Source organism: Labrus mixtus, chromosome 5 (genome assembly GCF_963584025.1).
Source record: "Labrus mixtus chromosome 5, fLabMix1.1, whole genome shotgun sequence".
Taxonomy (NCBI): Eukaryota; Metazoa; Chordata; class Actinopteri; order Labriformes; family Labridae; genus Labrus; species Labrus mixtus.
In genome coordinates this window covers 9045902-9065975 of record NC_083616.1, presented here as the reverse complement: position 1 = coordinate 9065975, position 20074 = coordinate 9045902, and the positions used below count along the sequence as shown (strand labels likewise).

At 40.3% G+C, this 20074-nt stretch overlaps 1 protein-coding gene across 7 annotated transcripts in view; it reads left to right on the top strand.

The window, feature by feature from the left end:
• The window catches only part of ep400 (E1A binding protein p400), a 30960-nt gene that overhangs the window by 6291 nt on the left and 4595 nt on the right, over positions 1-20074 (top strand). For 3 of the 7 annotated variants that reach the window (XM_061037639.1, XM_061037636.1, XM_061037642.1), the window contains 41 exons: positions 340-525; positions 628-768; positions 873-951; positions 1148-1185; positions 1260-1317; positions 2415-2504; positions 2824-2937; positions 3195-3379; positions 3460-3637; positions 3721-3857; positions 3950-4119; positions 5116-5290; positions 5418-5554; positions 5996-6182; positions 7289-7458; positions 7881-8068; positions 9057-9356; positions 10730-10903; positions 11671-11823; positions 12083-12153; positions 12280-12569; positions 12885-13087; positions 13501-13670; positions 13902-14098; positions 14251-14362; positions 14555-14854; positions 14951-15025; positions 15167-15301; positions 15400-15444; positions 15948-16101; positions 16225-16460; positions 16604-16777; positions 16863-16910; positions 17023-17159; positions 18326-18382; positions 18486-18564; positions 18735-18908; positions 19015-19060; positions 19141-19247; positions 19436-19637; positions 19733-19869. In XM_061037639.1, coding sequence (XP_060893622.1) covers positions 340-525; positions 628-768; positions 873-951; positions 1148-1185; positions 1260-1317; positions 2415-2504; positions 2824-2937; positions 3195-3379; positions 3460-3637; positions 3721-3857; positions 3950-4119; positions 5116-5290; positions 5418-5554; positions 5996-6182; positions 7289-7458; positions 7881-8068; positions 9057-9356; positions 10730-10903; positions 11671-11823; positions 12083-12153; positions 12280-12569; positions 12885-13087; positions 13501-13670; positions 13902-14098; positions 14251-14362; positions 14555-14854; positions 14951-15025; positions 15167-15301; positions 15400-15444; positions 15948-16101; positions 16225-16460; positions 16604-16777; positions 16863-16910; positions 17023-17159; positions 18326-18382; positions 18486-18564; positions 18735-18908; positions 19015-19060; positions 19141-19247; positions 19436-19637; positions 19733-19869 — 6009 coding nt within the window. The remainder of the gene's footprint in view (positions 1-339; positions 526-627; positions 769-872; positions 952-1147; positions 1186-1259; positions 1318-2414; positions 2505-2823; positions 2938-3194; positions 3380-3459; positions 3638-3720; positions 3858-3949; positions 4120-5115; positions 5291-5417; positions 5555-5995; positions 6183-7288; positions 7459-7880; positions 8069-9056; positions 9357-10729; positions 10904-11670; positions 11824-12082; positions 12154-12279; positions 12570-12884; positions 13088-13500; positions 13671-13901; positions 14099-14250; positions 14363-14554; positions 14855-14950; positions 15026-15166; positions 15302-15399; positions 15445-15947; positions 16102-16224; positions 16461-16603; positions 16778-16862; positions 16911-17022; positions 17160-18325; positions 18383-18485; positions 18565-18734; positions 18909-19014; positions 19061-19140; positions 19248-19435; positions 19638-19732; positions 19870-20074) is intronic. The other 4 variants (XM_061037640.1, XM_061037637.1, XM_061037638.1 and 1 more) reach the window with 3 other exon arrangements.

Below are 20074 nucleotides of genomic sequence, written 5' to 3'. Positions count from 1 at the left end.
TCAATCTGACCAAGTGTGTACTGACTGAAGTTCAGTAGGGTGGAAATGAGACATAGAGCAGGCATCAAGATGCATGTGTAGACCCATGTTAAGGCAAGGTGAAAACCAGGGATGTGATTATTCAGGATAAATTCAGAATTCTGGATTGTATAACATGTTCTCCTGTTTCTTTGTCTGATGCCAATCAGGGCCTTTCTTTGCAAACAGATTACTGCAAACAAACTTGGCTTGAATATCTTCAGTACATTAGAATTTAGCCATCTCATATCTGAGCAACTAAATTGAATTGAGTAATCATGCTTTCTACACTGAGGTCACATGCTGTTTCTATTTTCCCAGGAGAGTCAAGTGCATCAACGCATCTCTGAGCTTAGGAAGGAGGGCCAGTGGTCAGCCAGTAGACTCCCAAAGCTTGTTGAAGCGTCACGTCCAAAGTCCCACTGGGACTACCTCCTGGAGGAGATGCAGTGGATGGCCGCTGATTTTGCCCAGGAGAGGAGATGGAAAGAGGCGGCAGCTAAGAAGGTAAGACAGAGATTGAATGATTCATTAAATAATTCAAATTACAAATTAGCCTAACCTAAAAAACAGATGTCATGTTTATCTTTCACCTGTGTCTCCTTACAGCTTGTTCGCACCTGTGCCCGTCACCACCAAGAGCAGAAGAAAAGTGAAGAGAGGTCAAAGAGAGAAAGGGAAATTCATCATCGCCACATTGCCAGCACAATTGCCAGAGAGGTGGAATTTTTCTGGTCAAACATTGAGCAGGTTTGTTAATTATTTATGCATTTTCTTCATCGTTTAACCTTCTAATGATTTGCATATATTAACAGTTTTTGTAACAGTGTTAATTTTGTATTTTTTTCTGTCAGGTTGTCGAAATCAAATTGCAATTTGAGTTTTATGAGAAGAGACTAAAAGCACTCAGCTTACAAAAAGCCTCAGCCAAAGGTATGTCTCTCAAATCAGCTATCAAAAACTAAAGTCATATATATATATATATATATATATATATATGTATATATACACAAAGCATTTAATTACCCAACTATTGACTCTGGGTTAAAGCTAAACTCCGCTAATCTTACTCAACCTAAACTGCCTTTTTATTAACCACAGTTTTGAATTCAACTTCCTTGTCTTACAGTACCTGGTCAGTCAACAGTCATGAAAGGTGATAAAGAGGTAAGTGCAGCGCTGACACTTTCCAAAACTCTTTCATCTTATTTATATTATTAATACACATTTTTGTTTTATAGGAGGTGGGAACTTCAGCTAAAAAAAGGAAATCAACTTCATCTTTTGTTGATGAAGATGGTAAGTTCCAAAGAATCAAGGTTCATAGGAGAAAAAAATAAAAATACACTAAGGTTGGGGATCACAGGGTAACTCACGATTAGATTTGATATGCAATGCATGACACACAATAACGATATTATCACGATAAAGCAAGAATCAGTTTATAGCAATACATGATGCCTCAGATTCCTGATGAACTGAAGAATACAACATACCCCTAAAAAGTGCAGGATTTAATTAATTTATCCACTGCAATTAAGGGTCAGTTTCACAGAATTTCATAACAACTGAGATGAAACAATTTGTGTGTTCAGTCTGTAAATGACATTTATAGACCTGTCAAAACAAATATGGGTAAAAACATCTCTAAATGAAGACACAATTTAACATAAACATTTTATACTACAATCTTTTTTTAAAGCATAAAACTAGTTTATATGTAAACCTGTATATATGACCTAAGCTGTAAAAGCATCTGTCATGTTCGTGCAGTCACCATTCTGGGCTCTTGTCATTATGCTCATAACTTAATGTGCCTATAAATTCAAATTCAAATAACTTTATTTATCCATTAGGCACTTCAGTCATGTAAAATAGCATCAGTCACACAGAGCTCACAGGAATGACAGCCCAGCACAAAAACAAACCACACACACACACACACACACACACACACACACACACACACACGTATCACATATCAACATCCAAAGTGCAATCAAAGAGTCCTGAGTGAGTGAAGCTTGTAAAGCCATAAAAAAATGAGGCATGACAGATTAGCAACAAATAACGCTTAAGTTTCTTAAAGGTTAAAAATGAATAAACATTCAAGCTAATTTGTGAGATATATTCAACCCATGATAAATAGGTCATGAATAATGTTCAGAAAGGTTCAAAAGAGTGGTGTTAAACATAAATAAATAGATAAGCTATTTAAGAGTCTGACTGGGAGCACTACTTGACGGACAAATATGGCAACTCGACACAGGGTCTTTTTCAAATCAGCTTTCCTTCCTCAGTAGCCTTAAAACTCCTGACATATGAACAACAGGGTGAGTTTCACGCATCACCCCAAACTATTTTCATCTGTTCATAATGTATCTCTTGTCTTTTAGTCCCAGATGAAGAGAGCACCATAGAGGAGCAGGAGGTGATGGAGGGGGAAGCGGACCACAAAGCAGAGCTGGTTGACCTCGCCAAAGATGGTATTCATTTACTTTTTCTCTTGGTCTTTGTGTATGTGGAAATGAAGGATTTTGGAGGAGAACTTTGTTTATTCCTAAACCTCATTTGTATGACATGGTCAGTGAACTAAGCTGAAAAGATTATCATTTTTTTTAATTCTGGCATTTCACTGAGGTATGCAGCACGTCCTCACATTTGTTATGGCTGATAGTGTCAACAGATCACAAATCAAATTGTTTAAACATTTTTTCCTTTATGCTGATTGAAATATGCCACACTAGCATCAGAATTCCCTTCCTTTGTGTCTACATTGCTAACTCAAATGTTTTTGTATTTTAGCTGAGATGCCTCTGGATGCTTTAAAGAAGCAGTATGCAGGCGCTTACGCTGACAGCTTTGAGTGGCCTCAGCCAAGTCCTCACAGTGAGGAGGAAGACATGGAGGAGAGTGAAGGTGCGTTTTTAATTGAAAAGTATTAACATGTTCATCTCTATACCTGTTCTATCTATCTCAGGTTTTCTGTCTGATGTTTTTGTATAATATGAGTATATATAATATGATATATAGTTGATATTTTTCATATTCCTCAAGTATGATATGGTAGTATTTATATTTGTCAGGGTTTTATTCTTCTGTTGCTTTATTTGCTGCTGCTGTAACACCACGATCTCCCAGTGTGGGATTAATAAAGTATATCGATATCTATCTAGAATGTCCTGCAAGCAGTCCACCTGAGGCAGTGAAGATAGACTCCCTGCTCAGTGTAGACCAGTACAGAGGAGCTGACAAATCCACCTCCTCTGACTCTGATGGGAAGCCTGCCAGAGACATAGCTGAAGTTGCTGCCACCACAGAGCTCATCCTGCCCAAAGGAAGCTTCAGGACAACCTCCTCCGTAAGACACACACTTGTCTACAAAACGAACAAATGAAAAATGTCTGAAATCATTTTTTAACTGCTCTCTTACTTGAATAGACCCGCAGCCCAGCTCCTATTCTACTGCATGGGTCGCTGCGTGAGTATCAACAAATCGGTGTCGACTGGCTGGTAAACCTCAACAAGAAACACCTCAACGGCATCCTGGCAGATGAGACGGGCCTCGGCAAGACTGTACAGACAGTCGCATATATGGCCCACTTAGCAGGCCAAGAAGGTATACCTCTGTTTATTTAAATAAACAAGTAATATTTGTATTATTTTTTTAATGTCATTAAACTGTTTAATTTTCCTCAACAGGCATCTGGGGACCCCACCTTATTGTGGTAAGAACGTGCAAGCTGCTGAATTGGGAGGTTGAGTTCAAGCGCTGGTGTCCTGGCCTGAAGATCCTCCTTTATCTCGGCAACAGACGGGAGAGAAGATTTAAGAGAAAGGTAATTTTTGTGTTTGAACAAACACATTCTCATGAACTTCCTAATTAGACGGTGGTTAATGCTTTAACATATTGTTCGATCTCTTAACACAGTGGTGGGGAGAAGCCAACAGCTTCCATGTCTGTTTGACATCCTACAAATTGCTGATGAAAGACCAAAGCCATTTTCTGAGGAGAAGGTGGAGGCACATGGTCCTGGACGAGGTGCAACTTCTCAAAAACATGACTGAGAAACACTGGGAAACAGTCTTTGCTCTCAAAAGGTAAGCTGGCTCATCAATATAATATGAAGAACAGATCTCAGGAAGAAGATTTTGGAAAGATTTTTTTAATCAATTCTTCATCTGTTCTATGAAACACTAACCATTCTTTGTAGTATAAGCAAATTACTTGATTGATCCATCGGAGGGACTTTTTGTCTCTATGGTTGGGATGTAACTGTACACATAGGTCACAATTCCATTCATACCTGGTTGTGGAGTCACAGTTCTGTACAGCTTTGGTGTAGCCAGGGTAGAAGCTAGAAAAAATAGTCCCCAAAGCATAATTCTGTTTCTCTAATTTATTTTGAACCAACAGTAGAGCTAGGTTTTTTTCATCTTGTGTTATTTAGTTTATTAAACATTAGACAAAATTATGCTCAATAAAAAGCAATTCAGAAATGAATAACATCTCCTGATGATACTCCTGAAAGTATGAATAATTGTTTTTGTACACCAGTAAAGGAAGCAACCACAGACTGACTTCTTTGAGCACTTCTAACAAATACTTGAAGCCAGAGTCCTGTCTTAAACACAGCAGGGGATAAGTTGTTAGACACCTGTGTTCTTTTGTCTAGCTCTGTTGATTTGCACGTTGATGCTGTCTAATATTCATTAGCATGCTGGTAGTGTCTCCAATGACTTACTGCACTGTGAACCTGAAGTTTCCCCACACAGCTGATGTAAAGAAGCAGATTTTTTTCTAGCTCTGCCTTGTTCTTGTTCTTTTGTTGTGTTTGCTTCTTCTCCTGCGTTGTTTTATAGTGGTTGGCAGTTACACACATTAACACCATATGAATTGGGGGTTGACACTGCTATGTTAGACTGCCTTTTTTCTCAGTTCTGACGTGTTTGTGAAATAACTGCATGCACAGAACCTTGACATCCGTACCATGACAGTCCAGGACTAATTACATCCCTACTAAAGTGTAATTCTTTAATATTCTGCTTGTAAAAAAACTTGTTTAACTATGTGTGATGTTTATGTGTATCTTGCAGCGAGCAAAGGATTCTCCTCATCAACACTCCTTTACAAAACACTCTAAAGGAGCTGTGGACCATGATCCACTTCCTTTTGCCAGGAATCACCAGACCCTACTCAGACTTCCCTGTTAAGGCAGGAACAGACCAGAACCAGGACTACTGCCACAAACTTGTCATCCGCCTACACAGGGTGGGTTTTACACGTGCAAATTCCCCCGCTTTTTAAACTGTACCATGTTAAAGTTAGGACCGTGTTTGGTTCACATGCTATCCTTAAATGAATGTTACTCATGAAATCATATCACTCCTAACTGTAGATGATCCAGCCTTTCATCCTGAGACGCTCAAAAAGGGACGTGGAGAAACAGCTTCCCAAGAAGTATGAGCACATCCTGAAGTGTCGTCTCTCCAGCAGACAGAAGAGCCTTTATGAGGATATCCTCACTCAACCAGGGTGAGATTTTTGCACTTAGTTATTGTGATGTCAGAATACAGTTTTATATCGCACTTTGAGGGATATCTGATGTTTTGATCACAAACTAATCAGGCTTTACAAAGTACAATCCAGACATAAAGCTGTAAATCAGAGATCTATATAATGTTAATCAAAAGTGGTATTACTGCTGTGTGACAGTCCTCAAATGTATTTTACCAAATGCAATTAATGCTCTACTTTGTGACTTTTTACCTTTTTTTTCTGAATAAATCTTTTACAAATGTTTTTATTCTCCACAGTATCAAAAACACTTCATGTTCACTGAAGAAATCCTTAAGGACTAAATCCTTTATAATTCTCTGTGTAGAAAGAAATATAAACAAAATGGTTAAAGTTGTCAGGCTGTACAAATGTAGAAGCTTTTAATACTATGTCTTCTCTCTGGGTTTGTTCTTGTAGATCTCAGGAGGCTCTGAAGACGGGTCATTTTGTCAGTGTGCTTCAGGTTCTGATGCAGTTACAGCGAGTGTGTAACCACCCTGAGCTGGTGGTGCCAAGAGAGAACAACAGCTCTTACTTTGGATCCTCCCTACAATACAACATCCCCTCACAGGTGCTGGGAGCTCTTCAGAAGGAATCAAGCAAGGTAAACACGAGTGCTTTGCATCATGGATGAGCAACAAGATGTTGAACTGTTGAAACTCAAAAATGACATGTTTGCAAACACCCTGCTCAGCATTGCAAAGAGGATCAGTCTGTGAGGGGATGAAGAGAATTCATCCATGATCTTTCTTCAAACTGGATAAAAAAGTTCGAAACATAAGGATCGTGGTGTTGATAAAATTTAAAGATTGTCCCATTCTTTTCTATTACCTTAAAATCTGATGTATAGGACGCACTTTTAATACCTTTTTCTTTTAATCTAAAAAGTTGGATGTGCCACCATCACACACTACTCAAGAGGTGACGCAATTGAAAATTCATCCCCATTCATTGTGAAATACAAGCTGATTGCTGCTGTGCTGGGAAACAGCAACACAGAGCAGACTGGTTGTGCTACTTTTTTAACATATTTTCATCTCTTCTCCCTCCCTCCTGCAAGCGGTGGCATATTGTTAAGTAAATAAAGCTTGTGGAGCACTTTTTGATTAAAAAAAAGTCCTATATTAAAGTTAACGAGTGTCCACTTTCCCCGTAGGCCGAGAGTTCAACTACCGTACTGTAGCTAGTAGGAGTGCAATCTCCACAAAGCGGAAACAGTTTGAACTAAAAGAGTGACACAGCTGTACACAAACTGCACGTTGAAGACTTCGCTGAACGCAATAGAAATCAGAAACAGACTGCGCCTTTATATACCGGTGCAACTTATATATGGATTGATGTTTACATTATACAGAAAGAACTAGCAGTGTTAAGAAATCACTTTGGATTCCGGCAACATGGGATGGACATGTGTCATTATATTTTTAATCTTTTGAAAGACTTTATTATAAATTGAACTGAAAAAAGGTTGCTCCACTTATTAATACTAAAAAGATTAGTGTTTGTTGTTTTTTAGATGAAAAGGATTTCAAATTTTTAAATTCTTATTTTAAACCTGCCTGTCATCATCAAATCTAAAATATTTTACAGCAATGAACCTTGTGCATATGTCAAATATTTTTCAATGATTAAAATGTGAATATTAGCAAATAACAAATTAATAATCAATCAACCTTTATCCACTTCTGCTGTTGTCTTCTATCCTCCTAGATCGCCAGCATGTCGATATTCGATCTGATCAATAACGAGAACAGACTGACTCGGTATCAGACTGAAGAGGCGGTACCCAAACTGAAGGTCACTCAGCAGCTCATCGAGGAGATCTACACTGGTCCAGATCCACCACCACGACCAAAGCCATGCCCAATAAAACCCATGAGGTCAGCAATAAGAACAATATAATAACTTTATTAACATAGCACCTCTAAAAACAGATGTTTGTGAGGTGCTTTGACAGACAAGCAAAGGCAAGAACTCAGGAATATAACAGAATAAGCATCAATAGTCAGGCCAAACATAGTGTCTACAACATGCAAAAGCAAAAGCTCAGCAAGAATAATTGAGATTGAAGAATTAAATTAGAAACAATAGATCTAAAAGAAAAAAATGGTAGTAAAGTACAAGCAATACAATTGAAGTGAATAAAAAAGTAAAAATGATACAAGCATTAATGTTCAGTCAGAGTTAATTACAGATTATAAGAAGATGTGATAAAAATCTCACAATGTAGGATTCATGTGGAGATCTTTTGATTTGCTCTAAATGTTAACTTACTATCATAACATTGATATTCTTGCATCAGATTGTTCCAGCCGGTGCAGTATGGGACGAAGCCAGAGGGCCGCCTTGCTACAATAACGAGTACAGCAGGCCAGCGCCCGCCGACAAGCTCTCCTGCTACAAGCACCTCTGCTTCAACAACCAACCAAGCAGCTCAGGCTAGAGGCAAGTCCCCTGTCACCTCTGCAACTACTACAGCCACTTCTCAAGGTAAGACCCTTTCAGTAAATGACAGGATTGTTTGTATTACACTGGGCAAAGGAGTCAAGATGGAATCCTAATATGACAAATGTAAACACCCATAGCTGTTGTGTTGGTTTAAAATGTGCTTGCACTGTGTGCATTAAAGAATGTACATGTGTATAACACATGTATTTCAAGGGATTTTAAGAAAACATAGACAATAGACATGTATATTTATTTATATTTTGTACATTGTTAAAAACAGTGCTGTAAATTTGAAAGGTGAGGTACTTGTTCAACCTCATGGAGAAGTACAGACACCTTCACTTGCAGGTTTCAAATTAAAAAAAAAATGTATTGTCTATCTCAGTGACAGAAAATTACCTTTGGTTAGAGGCTTTAGTAACATATAAACATTCACATCCATTAGACTCACATAGCATCATAAAATCATACTACGGAGGTTACATTTGTTTACATTTATACTTGGTGGGCTTGCCATTTTCTTCTTTAAAGGTTGCATTTAATTATGGCAGGAATAAATATGAGGCAACTACAGATTCCATGTAACTACTTTGTTTGTTGACTACATGCTGTGATCCCCTGTAACAGCTTATTGATCAAATAAATACTAAAGCTATGCAAATGGAAATGTAATAGTGGAGGGTATTATGGAAGAATCAACGCTCAAAGTAAACTATTAAGATGACAAGCTGCAGGAAAAAGAAACCAATTACTGCTTGGAGGAAGTTCTGTTGGCACTGAGCACACCCACAGAAGGGCCTACTATTCTACAGACACACCCACTTTATTCAGTGTTAGGTAAAATATGTATTTGTATTATCCAGTATATCAATACCATGGTTCATATTATTACATCCCTAATACTGCTTGCTTAGTCCGTCCTCAACAGCTGAATAAATGAAGGATGTTCAATGACCTTACTGATAATTAGACCAAATATTGGGTCACAGCTAACATGTAGCCCCGTACCCCGTTGCCTTGTACTTCACAGCGGTCGGGACAGCCTCTCAGAGAGCCCTGACTACCCCTCCTGTCATCAGCAGCAGCAACACTGCCGCCTCCATTGTAGCCTCCTCTGGGAACACTGGCGTTGGGCAGCATGTGTTGGGGCCAGCGTCTGTGGCCTTGGGCCAGACTTTAACTGGCACAGTTATGGGCTCATTAGCTCCCATTAACCAGCCTGGATTAACACAGGTCCCCAGGCCAGCTCTAGCCCCCAGCCATGCAATCCAGCCAAGCTTACTGTCCCAGAGGCTGGTTCTAACATCCCAGGCCCAGGCACGGTTGCCTAGTAAGTGGCCTCCCTCCCTCTCAGAATTACCCTCCACCCTCTGGCACAACAGTATGGGCTGCTCTTCACTGAGGCCTTCACTTGGGGAACTGCTGATATGTGTTCAGTCTTTATTCCCTCAGAGTACTGGCTATGTAATTGGGCTCAACATTAATGGCACTTGTGCAGAATTTGTGGTAACAGAAGATTTAAGTAAAAATAACATAGCATAAAACAATAAACCAACAAAGGATCCCTTAATATTACATAATAGCCATATCAGCAGCATCTCCACAGCCTGAGTATTCTTCAGTTTCTTTCTCGAAACCTGCATGAACACTGTGGCTGACTCAGCACACACCACTACACTGTTTAACTGAGTTATTATTTCCTCCCCCTTCTTTTTAATAATTTTTCTCCCAGTTTACTAATTTTCTTTTTTCTCTTGCATCAGCCCAGCTGCAGGAAGAAATCCCAAAGCTTGGGTTGTTTTGTTTTTTTCTTGCCAATGTTACGATTTCACTTTGAAGTTGTACATCACTGCAAAGCATGTGGAAGTTGCCAACCCTTTCTGCTTTTACATGTACGGAGAAGCCTTATCAGCAAGATGTATAAGAAGGAGAAATAATTGCGTTTTGAATGGCAGAACTAAAGATTTGTTAAACCCTTTAAGTGTAATTTTGAAGCAAAGACATAAAAACTAAAAGTTTTCAAAGTAAAATTGAACCCTTCCTAAAGCACAAAGTGTTGCTAATCCAAAAGTTATTTAATCAAAGATAGATTTTTATCATTTGCCTTTGATTGCTGCTTAGCTCTGAAGATTTTGAACATCTTACATCATTTCATACTTTTGTGTTGTAAACATACTCTTTTGCCTTGGAGATCTGAGAAATATCATGTAATTTTTAATTACAACATGTCATTTAAACGTACTTCTTATGCATTGTCTTATTTAAATCAAATTAGGTTGATTGAAAGCCATGTCAGAGATGAGAAAAAAATGATAGAGGTTGTTCAGAATTAAAATTTTCAGGATGCCGACTCTAATGTGGGCCTCCTGTTGACCAGTAACGTGTAGGGAGACGAGTGCTCTGATTTACCTGTGTCATGTTTTAGGCTCTCAGTCTCACCTGAGGACTGCCTTCTAGACATTTTCTTTCCCCCCTTCAGGATTAGTTTCATTTTAAAGTAAGAGGCTGCTATGGTTCTGTTGTGGAGGGCGGCTGTGCTCACTCTGATTAATCCACCCTGGGTCTGCATGTTTTGTCTCTTTTCACCCTTCAACTAACTGATGCAGAGTAAAAAAAAGTGTTACTTTTTTAAATGTCCCAAAAATTCTGCAGACATATTAATGCCGTCTTTGATGAAGTGTTTGCTCTTTCTTTCCTCTGAAGGTGGAGATGTGGTGAAGATTGCCCAACTGGCCAACATGGCCGGCACACAGAATCGTATCTCACAGCAGGAGACTCCAGTCACTCTGCAGTTTCAGGGAAACAAGTTCACTCTGTCTCCCAGCCAGCTCCGTCAGCTCACCACCGGGCAGCCATTGCAGATCCAAGGTACCCTCGGTAATGTACATCCCATTTTCATACTCTCTAATTCTCTTCATTCTTTCTTCTTCTTTCTTCTTCTTCTTCTTCTTCTTCTTCTTCTTTTTTCAGTTTCATGCATGTTACGTATTTTATTAATTATCAGGTGTGTGATAACTTTGAAGACTTTTATATCGGGATGCACAATGTGAATTTTGAAGATTACTGATGTTTCTTTACATTATTGCATTTTAAAAAGATGTTCATTAAAAGTAGTTAATGCACATCTGGTGTAAGAAAGGTAAGATGTAGTCAGCAATGATGCATATACACACTGACATCACCAATGTCAACAGTGAGAAACAAAAAGCAGTTATGACATTTTAATTGTGATTCACTTGTGATTTTTACATGTAAAAAATCAACTCAGCAAAGTTCATGAAAACTAACAAAAGAGACACTTTTTTATTTGTTTATTTTGACAGGGACAGTGTACAGCCACTTAGCTGTACTAGACATTCGCTATAAGCTAATTTACCTCTGTAGTCCCTGGGCAGGAGACGGAGTCAAGTATCTGTTAAGAAATAACAAATACACAACCACTTTACAACAGCATTGAATTCATCCACAGTATCCACTAGTTTCCACCTTGTCATGTAAACTTTCTTCATGTTCATTCATGTGTTTTTGTTCTCTTACATTTATTTTGATGGCCAAACAGGTCTCAAATTTTATTCAAACTAGTGTTAGGTTTTGAGAAAATGCATCTGATATCGTACACCTAATAGTATGTGTTGTCTATTTAGGTAACATCCTGCAGATTATGTCGACTCCCGGGCAGCAGCTCATCAGGCCCCAGGGATCGATGGTGATGCAAGCAATGCCACAAGCTGTTCCTGCATCCAATGCCTCAGCTACACCTGGCACACCTCATCCTGCGCTGTCAGCAGGCCAACAAGGTGCCCCTTTTATAGTGATGACATTACTATGTTTGATTAACTGAATTCTCTTCAGTTATTTAGTAACACCATCCATTTCCATTGTATTATTAGAATGAAAAATAGATATACATTTAAAAAAGGCTATTAAATGCTACCTTCCCTGTATAATCACACATATTTTATTTTGGATTGTTTTTTTTTGGAAAATATGATAGTACTGTATTTGTAAGTCAGCACAAGTAAGTAATCTATGGACATTGTATAATTCTGTTTTAAGCTCTGGGTGTGTCTACAAATGCCACATCAGCCCCAACCAAGCTCACTACTGCTACTAATGCTGGTTCTCAGGTGAGTTCATTAAATCTCAATCAAAATCATGTTGACAACGTTTGCTTTCAATTTGAAGTCTTTTTATGCCTTCAACAAAAATGACTAATTACCTTTGTGTTTAACATCTCCCTCCGTACTCTTCAGGAGTCATCAGAAGAGAAGACTCAGCAGCTGAAAGAGCGTCTGGGCCGCCTGTTTGAAGCGAATGAGCGACGCTGCAGTCGCAGAGTTTTGTATGGCTCCGACCTGCTGCAGGCGTGCACTCTTAGCTCAGAGCCGGGTCACTCGGCCCTGACAGCTGGAGGCTGGAGGTGGGTGGGCATAGAGAGTTGCCTGAGGGCCAAGAGAACCTGCATGACTAGCACCTCTACACTGCAGTCCACTCTGCTCTCTGTGGAGGACCGCCTGGAGGCTGCAAACAACATAACCAAGAGGTACTTAAACACAAAATCTCCATTGTCCTGTACTGCAGATGTTTTTAACCATCATAAAACACTCTTCTTATCGACTCTTTGTGGTTATATTTGGCTAAATAGCCATATAGTAAGAACTGTGAGGGTTTGGTAAAACTTTATATTAAATTGCAATATTAAACATGCAGAATATGCACCACAAAAGCAGATATTAAAAACTTAAGATAGTTTTATTTAAAGTGCAATTTGAGATATTTTATTATCAATTCCTGTTATAACTATCTTATGTACATATATTGTATATATCAACCACTGACTACAATTGTTATCTTGTAGACTGGTCTGTGTGGTGCCTCGAGCTGTAGCCCCGCCTCCTCAACTGTATGCAGCCAATCCACCGGTTCCCTACCGGCTGGATCAGAAATCCTTTCAACGTCGGCTACAAGAGGCCTCTGCACCCCTAGGTGCTGATATCCACCAATTTACATCCAGGAGTCTCATCCATTTTCCTGACCTGCAGCTGATGCAGATGGACTCAGGTTAGCATAATTACTGTTTTCATTACTTCTTATTAGCACGCTAAGACTGACAAGAGGAGAAAAAAAACAAAACATGTATGTATAATTACATTGCAAACTTAAATGTTTTACATGTAGGAACATCACTGTAATCAGTATGCACACACATGTTCAATCACTCGTCTCACACTTGGCTTAGTTTACCTTTCTCAAGTATGAGAGTAATCAGCCCTCCATTTACAACCATCTCTTAGACTAGACCAAACCTTTTCTGCCAGGTCCCCCTTTGGCAGATGAAAATATTTTCATTTTTGGTCTTTAGATCTACTATTCTCAGAGTCTCTGCAGCCGGTATAATCCTTGTTGAAACACCACAAGCTAAAACAACTGACCTTGCCAAGAATAACACTTTGACATATTTTTAATTTCCAAAGGTAAACTGGAGGCTCTCGCCATTCTGCTGCAGAAGTTAAGATCAGAGAGCCGTCGTGTCCTCATCTTTACTCAGATGGTGAAGATGTTAGACATCCTGGAAGCCTTCCTCGATCACAGGCAGCTGACTTATGTGCGAGTGGATGAAAGCTTCACTCCTGATGAACGACAGGTAAAATGAATACTATTTAAAGTGGTTCTGACTAGGCATATTTATAACAAGCTTCTAAACTGTAATTCAGCCAGTTTTACAAACACCACAGCCTCACAATAAATATTTTCTTATGAGGCTGTAAATGGTGCGTGGGGTCCTTGTCTTTTCTCTTCATGATCTATGAAATTTCATCATACTGTTCAGAATTCTGACTCAGTTTGTTCATGTGTTGGTGTCATGTCCCTGCAGGAGAATATAAAAAGGTTCAACAGGAACAGGAGGGTTTTCTGCAGTATCTTGACAAACCGCTGCTGCTCTGCAGTCGGGACTATGTTTGATGCAGACACCATCATCTTCTATGACACAGACCTCAATCCCAGCATGGATGCCCGCACACAGGAGTGGTGTGAAAAAATAGGCCGTTCTAAGGATATACACATATACAGGTAATATTGTCAACACAGGGAAGTCAGTTTTGAGGTCCTCTTTTCTATGTTGCTTTACTTTGTGTGTCAAAACTCTAGCTATCATTTTGAACCTTTTTTTAAAAGCCGAAGAAACTTGATACTAGTTTGGCCATTTTCTGTGTGTTGCCCAGGCTAGAGAGTGGGAACTCTATTGAAGAGAAGCTGCTGAAGAACGGCACCAAGGATCTGATCAGAGAGGTGGCTGCTCAGGGTACTGACTACACCCTGGCTTTCCTCACACAAGTAAGACTTTCAGAAACTGCGCACACCTTTATTTGTTGTCATGGCTTTACGTTTATTCAAACTTTGAAGGCTATTTATGCATATATAAGAAAATAAGTCATTTTTTTCTACCTGTGACACCAAGACCAACAGATAGAAAAAGTTAAGAAACCCATGAGGTGTAGTAATTGTCTCAATATTTTGTGTTTGCAGCGGACTATCCAGGATCTGTTCGAGGTTGAGGCAGGCTCAGGGGAGAAGGTGGAGGAGTTTGTGGTACTTCATCAGGAACCGTCATCTTCTGAAGCCATCTCTCCCAGAGTGGCTCGGCCCTACATCCAAGCTCTGCACAGCATCAATCTGGATGCTCCAGCAGAGGAAGAAGAGCAGCAGCAGCAGCAGGTGGAGGAGGAGTTAGAAGGCAAGGAGTTGACAGAGGAGGACCAAGAGTCAGAGAGTGTAGCTAAAGGAGAGCCCGCTCACAAAGAGGAGCTGAATGCAGTCATGGAACAGGTAGCTTTATGCTTAATTTGTTCACTGTTACTTAAAAATTGGATGTACAAAGGTACAAGCATACATTGAATGCCTGTCTTATATTTACCTCAACAGCTCACACCTATTGAAAAGTATGCGCTGCATTACCTTGAGTACCTCCACATCAGTGACGATGAAACTGCTCTCAAGGTAACTTTTACTGTAATAAATACATTTTCTTTTTCATGTAAATCATTTCTGCCCTTAGGTGTTGGCTTTTCATTGTACATTTTGCCCTTTGGTGTCATTATCTGACTGTTAATGTTTTGTGTGCCTTTTTTTCCCCCTCAGGAGCAGTTAGAGAGCTTTAAGAGAGGCTGGGAGCTAAAGCAGCTGCAGAAGCTGAAAGAGGAGGAGGACGAGCGGCTGATGATAGAGGGAGATGAAGACCTCTTCACCTACACCAGAGAGGATGCCTACAACATGGTGGGTGGCCATTGAGATCTCTGCTAATCAAACCAGGAGTGGTGTGTGGATTGTATTGCACCATTGTTGACAATAATCTTTTCTCTGTGATTTAACAGGAGTATGTGTTTGATGCAGAGGACGGCCACACAGAAATCATGCCGGTAAGAGACAGGGTTCATCACAGTATGAAAAGTGTTTTTATTTGTTTGTATTTTAGTAATTTTTAGGTCTTGATGAGTATTGAAATACTTAAACCCCTAGATTCCCACTTTGACCCATTTCTTTGCAACTGTAATGGTGTCAAAAATGACCATATTAGCTTCTCTGGTCATTTATGAGTTCTGATGTAGTTATCAGCAAAGTAACTCTTACTTATTTGTAAGTGTGTTCATCTTTGTTTTTTGTAGACAGTAAAATAAACATAGCGAGAAGTTTATATTATATTTAATAACATTTCTTTATGTGATAACATGTTTGCTATTTGCGCAACTGTCAAAAAATGTCCTTGAAATCTCCATCACGTCTAACATTTATGGTCTGGAAAAGGATTCTATTTTCTGTGGGATTTTGTAGAATTTGGATATCCTCCCCTCTTCCATATCAACATTTTTTGTATCGAGACATATCATAAAGTCACATTCTGTCTTTTCCCTTCACGTCACAGGTTTGGACTCCTCCCACACCTCCACAAGATGACAACGACATTTACATCGACTCTGTGATGATGCTGATGTATGACACCACCCCCATGCCAGAGGCCAAACTGCCTCCGGTCTACGTCCGCAAGGAGCACAAGAGACTCAAGATGGACCCCTCAGGTGAGAGAACATTTTTCATGAGCCTCTTTATCACAATGTATGAGCCCTTCACTCTCTCTGATTACATGTTTAGTTACATATACATTGACTTGCATAGAAATATTTTGGGTTTTTTTTGTCCAGTAGCAGCCAGGAAGAAGAAGAAGGGCCACGGGGAGACTGTCATTCCTCCACGCTCCCTGTTTGAAAAGGCCAGCATGCTCAAAGTTCGACGTGAGGGCAAAGACCAAAAGAAGAACTTTTCCCTCAAGCAGCAAGCACCCTTTGCCAAGCCCCTCCCCTCGCTGGTTAAACCTGCCATGGAGGCTGGCCAGGACAACCCAGAATGGCTCATCAGTGAGGACTGGGCTCTTCTTCAGGTACTTGCCCCTCTCACCCGCTCTAATGATGTTCTTACTTTCCAAGCTGTCTTAATACATATGAGTAAACCTTGAAGTTCACATCCTCATGCAAGACTAAAGCTGTATTTAAAGTACTAATATCATTGCTGTTTGTCTGACAGGCTGTGAAGCAGCTGCTGGAATTGCCTCTGAACCTGACAATCGTGTCTCCTGCACACACTCCGAACTGGGATCTTGTCAGCGATGTTGTGAACTCTTGCAGCCGCATCTACCGCTCGCCCAAACAGTGTCGCAACCGCTACGAGAATGTCATCATACCCAGAGAAGAGGGCAAGGTAACAGAGTCAACCTTCTTTCAAACAAGAACTCACTCTGATTGTGCTTGTTTACCTAAAGCATGTCTCTGTTTCTATTTTTCAGTTGGTGTATGAGGCTAACCCCAAGAAGAAAACCAAAAGCATATACAAGGTACCTTCACCTGCTCATTTTTCTGTGATCAATGTGTCCTGCCCTTGAATCCCTGATCTCACTATTCTTCTGTTTCTTTGTGTTGTTTGTTTCTGTTTGTGTCCTCTCTCAGTCTAAGAACAGCCGTCCTCTAAGAACATGTCAGATCTACACACAGGATGACAATGCCACTCACATTCAGCTCTACAACAGCCGCTTTGAGCTCATGAAGATCATCGCCAGTAAAAGGAGTCCACCAATCAAACCACTGTGAGTACTGTCTGCGATTACCACACCTCTGGCAAATGTTTTTTTCATGTTCAACAATGTTGTAGCTCGTGCAAGTAAACAGGATAACAAAAAAAAAACGTCTGTAGATTACAGCAAACTTGTGATTCACCAAAAGTTTTATTGGCTATTCAGTGTTTGTAAAATTGATGACCCTGAATGTGAGATTATAAATACAGCTTTTAGAATGATGCAGGTTTTTCATATTACTGTCAGCTGTACTCAGATTTTAAAAGCACTTTCTAAATAAGAAAGTTCAGGTTTCAGGTTCAGCTCCAACTGCTTCTACTGTTTTTATTGGAAATGTAGCAATGTGTAAGCCTATAGAGGAGGTGATCCATTATTTCAACTCATGAAGTGTTTTGACATGTAGTGATGATGTTAAAATCCACAGTTTGAGTCGTTTCTAGCTGAGGAGTGGAAACGTTATAAATTCTACAATTCACTTAGCAGACGCTTTTATCCAAAGCGACGTACATCAGAGAGTAAGTACAACACAAGCAAGGATCTAGAAAAAAGGGAACAATGTCAGTAAGAGCAAAACGATCAGCTTTGAGTCCGATTGGACAGGCATTGCACAGAGGCAAAGCACAACATTGACGGCAGTTTTTGAGAGCTCTTATCAGTATAGAAACCATCTTATAAGTCGTTGTTATCAAACAAAAACCATCGTCATTACCATCATCATCAATAATATGGAGACCATCATCATTAAGTTAGTAGGTATTCATGAAAGAGCTGGGTCTTTAGCTTTTTCTTAAAGGTGCAGAGGGTCTCTGCAGATCGAATGGAGTTTGGAAGTTCATTTCACCACCGGGGGGCGACAGAGGAGAAGAGTCTAGTCAGAGACTTAGGACCCTGTTGTGAAGGTTGGATCAGACGCCTTTCATTGGCAGAGCGTAGTGGGCGGGAGGGAGTGTAGACCTGGATGAGAGAGTTAAAGTAAGGAGGAGCCGTTGTTGTTGCTGTTTTGTAAGCGAGCAGCAGAGTTTCAAATTTGATGCGAGCAGTAACTGGGAGCCAGTGTGGGAGTGACATGTGCTCTTTTAGGAAGGTTGAAGACCAGTCGTGCTGCTGCATTTTGCATAAACGTCTTGTTTTCTCTTCCAACCACTGAAGTATATCTCTTTAAATTTGACTGATTACAGGCTTGGCATGAATCCATTCCAGAAGAATCCTAAACATGCCTCAGTCTTGGCAGAAAGGTGTGTTTAATATTTCCATTTTTTTTTTTTTTTTACTAATGACTTCTTACAAATTCCAATTAGGATTCAATTCTTACATGTGATTTTCTTTACTTTACTTCAGCGGGATCAGCTACGACAAGCCTCTACCTCCCATTCAGGTGGCATCTCAACGTGCTGAGAGGATTGCTAAGGAGAAAAAGGTTATTTTTGACAATGAGGGTATTTAACTCTGTGCCCAAACTGTTGTTATGGAGAGCAATCAGGAGCATCTGCTTTGTGTTTCAGACAAAAGAAGTTCTTGTTTTCGCTTCCTAACAGCATTTGTGTTTAATTTAGTGTAATGTGTGTCTCTGTGTATGTGTGTCTGCAGGCCCTTGCAGAGCAGCAGAAGGCTCAGTTGGCACAACAGCAGCAGACCGGAGCACCCCAGGCTCAGGCTGCAACCGGCCAGGTTCAGGCTCCTGCTGCTGGTCAGATTCAGGCTCAGGTCCCCCAGACTGCCGCAGTGGCTGGAGCCGCTGCTGTTCCTAATGCAGCAGTTTTGGTTAGAATCAAAGCATCCACCATTGATATTTTTCTACATATACTAAGATCTTGAATAAGCCTTTTACATAGCCAAAGCTCTTACTCATACTTGTTGTGATTTTCAGGCGGGAGCCATAAAAAATGCCACTGTGGGCACAACCATCCAGGCGGGTACGATGACACTCATATGGTTCATATTAAAGATCTGTTGGTGTTCCAGTGTTTGATTCATTTCTCTTTGTTTGTTTCAGCCACTGTAGGGGGGAATGTGATTGTGAACACAGTAGCTGGAGTTCCTCCAAGTCCCTTCCAGGCCAACAAACGCCTGGCATCTCCAGTCATCCCAGGCACCCTGTCTGTGAGTCAAGCTCATTATTACTGCTGCTCTGGCAGAAATCAGCAACCTACTGACTAACAGGAATTCTTGATGCAAATAGCCTTTGGATGAAGCAGAGAGCACACCCACATTACTCAGTACACAGCTTAGTTATTACTGTTTGAGTGTTTCTCATTGTGTTGCTGTTGTTGTTGTTGTTGTTTGTTCAGCCTGCTAATGCAACCGGAGCCCAGGTGGTCCACACACAACAGAGGGCTGTCACAGCTGCTGCTGCCCCAGCAGAAGTGGTTGCCATAGCTACAGGTCAAGGTGTTCGAGCGGTTACCCCAGTGACGGCGTCTGCAGTCGTTTCTACGACTCTGAGCCCCGGGCAGTCACAGACCCGCCCTCTGGTCACTCAGGTCACACCAGGTACTGGACTTAACAAAAGCATTTTTTTTTATAAAAGCCTCATGCACATGTACTGTTGTTTTATGGATCTGATGTGTTTGCTGTTCTCCATTCAGCCACAGGTATGCAGCTGCCACAAGGAAAGCCTCTCACCCCGGCACATCTGCAGATGCTCCGTCAGCAGCAGCTTCAGCAGCACCAACAACAGCAGCAGGCTGCTTCACCACAGATCAAAGCAGTGGGCAAATCCCAGGTACACCACCTCAATCTTTACACAACAGCTACACAAACTGCAATTTCTCCCACGTGGGATAAAGTGGAAAATACTAGGAGTTGTAACTTTGAGATTGCGTATTAGTTTTGTCACAGTTCTGGATCTGTTTCAAACTAACATTTGAGAAGGTTGTTTTACATGCACAATATTAGGGTGCAGGGGAATCAGATAATAACATTGTTGT